General features: G+C 52.2%; 1 protein-coding gene across 1 annotated transcript; it reads right to left on the bottom strand.

The window, feature by feature from the left end:
* Positions 1-442: 442 nt before the first annotated feature.
* Positions 443-866, bottom strand: LOC119778318 (serrate RNA effector molecule homolog). The gene is made up of 2 exons (XM_038277490.1): positions 662-866; positions 443-591 (listed from the first exon to the last, which is right to left on the bottom strand). The coding sequence occupies exons 1-2, from the start codon at positions 835-837 to the stop codon at positions 516-518; spliced, it is 252 nt and encodes an 83-aa protein (XP_038133418.1). The 5' UTR covers positions 838-866; the 3' UTR covers positions 443-515.
* Positions 867-1177: the final 311 nt, after the last annotated feature.

The following is a 1177-nucleotide window of genomic DNA, read 5'->3' as shown; positions in this document are numbered from 1 at the left end:
AACTCCTACCTCCATCACCTTTGCAGGGATTGCTGCTGATCCTGGACCTCCTACCTCTAACGTCTCAGCAGGGATTGCTGCTGATCCTGGACCTCCTACCTCCATCACCTTTGCAGGGATTGCTGCTGATCCTGGACCTCCTACCTCTAACACCTCAGCAGGGATTGCTGCTGATCCTGGACCTGCTGAGAACAGATCCAGAGCTTCCCTGTCAGCAGACCAGTGGAGTTCAGCTCTGGTCTGTAGAGACCTTCCAGATGTTTCCTTCAGGTCCTCCTGTTCCTCTGAGCTCCTGCGGCTCGTTGTTTCTGCTCTAATGAAGGTGAGAGGAGCAGAGAGGACCTGATCTCCATGGAGGTCTACAGACCTACAGGGGACAGAAGACGAGGAGTCGGCCTGGTTCTGTTCTGGTCTTTATTGGAAAGTGTCCTGTCGCCATCAGTTTGGTCTCTATCAGCGATGCTTGGTCCTGCTAACACGGGCTGACCAATAAAAAAGTAAAAAAGGAGGCGGAGCTAGAAGAAGTCCAGGTCATCAGGGGCGTCCAGGTCTCGGTACTCGATGATGGAGCGGGGGTCTCCTCTCATGCCCCTAAACACAAAGACACAGTCAGACACCTTCCTGGATCAGACCCGCCGTCCTCCTCAGAGACCCCGCCTACCTGCTGCTCCTCTGTTTCCCTGGAAACCCTCCGCCTCTGAAAGTTGTCGTTAGTGACCGCGGCCCGCCCCAAACTGGCCGGGGGGGAGGTGGGGTCCCAAACCTGAAGCACAGAGAGAGACCATCAGAGGAGGAGCTGCTCCGTCCTGGAGATGACTGAACCAAGGATTCTATCATTGAGGAGAAGGAGCAAGAGAAGGAGCAGGAGGAGGAGCAGGGCGTCCATCAAGCATCATTAACAGATAAAACCGGCCGAGTTCCTCAGAGAGAGAGAGAGTTAAACCCCTGCAGAGTCTTTGATGTCCAGAGTTAAACCTTTAATCCCAATAAAGTGATCTCTAAATGAATCCCAGCAGAACCTTCCATCATCTTTAGCGGCGTCACAGCTCCTCATGTTCAGCCACTTTCGTCTTTACGATCAACAGGAAGCAGTTCCACGCAAACACGAGGATCCAGCAATATCTGATATATCTGAGGAAAGTGTTTATTTTTAATGAAGCGTTTTTTTAAAAGCCAC

Source organism: Cyprinodon tularosa, unplaced genomic scaffold, assembly GCF_016077235.1.
Source record: "Cyprinodon tularosa strain WSP-4 unplaced genomic scaffold, ASM1607723v1 ctg1316, whole genome shotgun sequence".
In the NCBI taxonomy this organism is placed as follows: Eukaryota; Metazoa; Chordata; class Actinopteri; order Cyprinodontiformes; family Cyprinodontidae; genus Cyprinodon; species Cyprinodon tularosa.
The sequence above is the reverse complement of the archived record's forward strand: the minus strand, read 5'-3'. Positions and strand labels throughout refer to the sequence as shown.

Bases quoted from the DNA above. Each gene is read 5' to 3' on its own strand.
- LOC119778318 (XM_038277490.1), bottom strand. From the start codon at position 837: ATGATAGAATCCTTGGTTCAGTCATCTCCAGGACGGAGCAGCTCCTCC. The intron at 592-661 runs GTAGGCGGGGTC...CTTTGTGTTTAG, and splicing joins GGGAAACAGAGGAGCAGCAG to GGGCATGAGAGGAGACCCCC.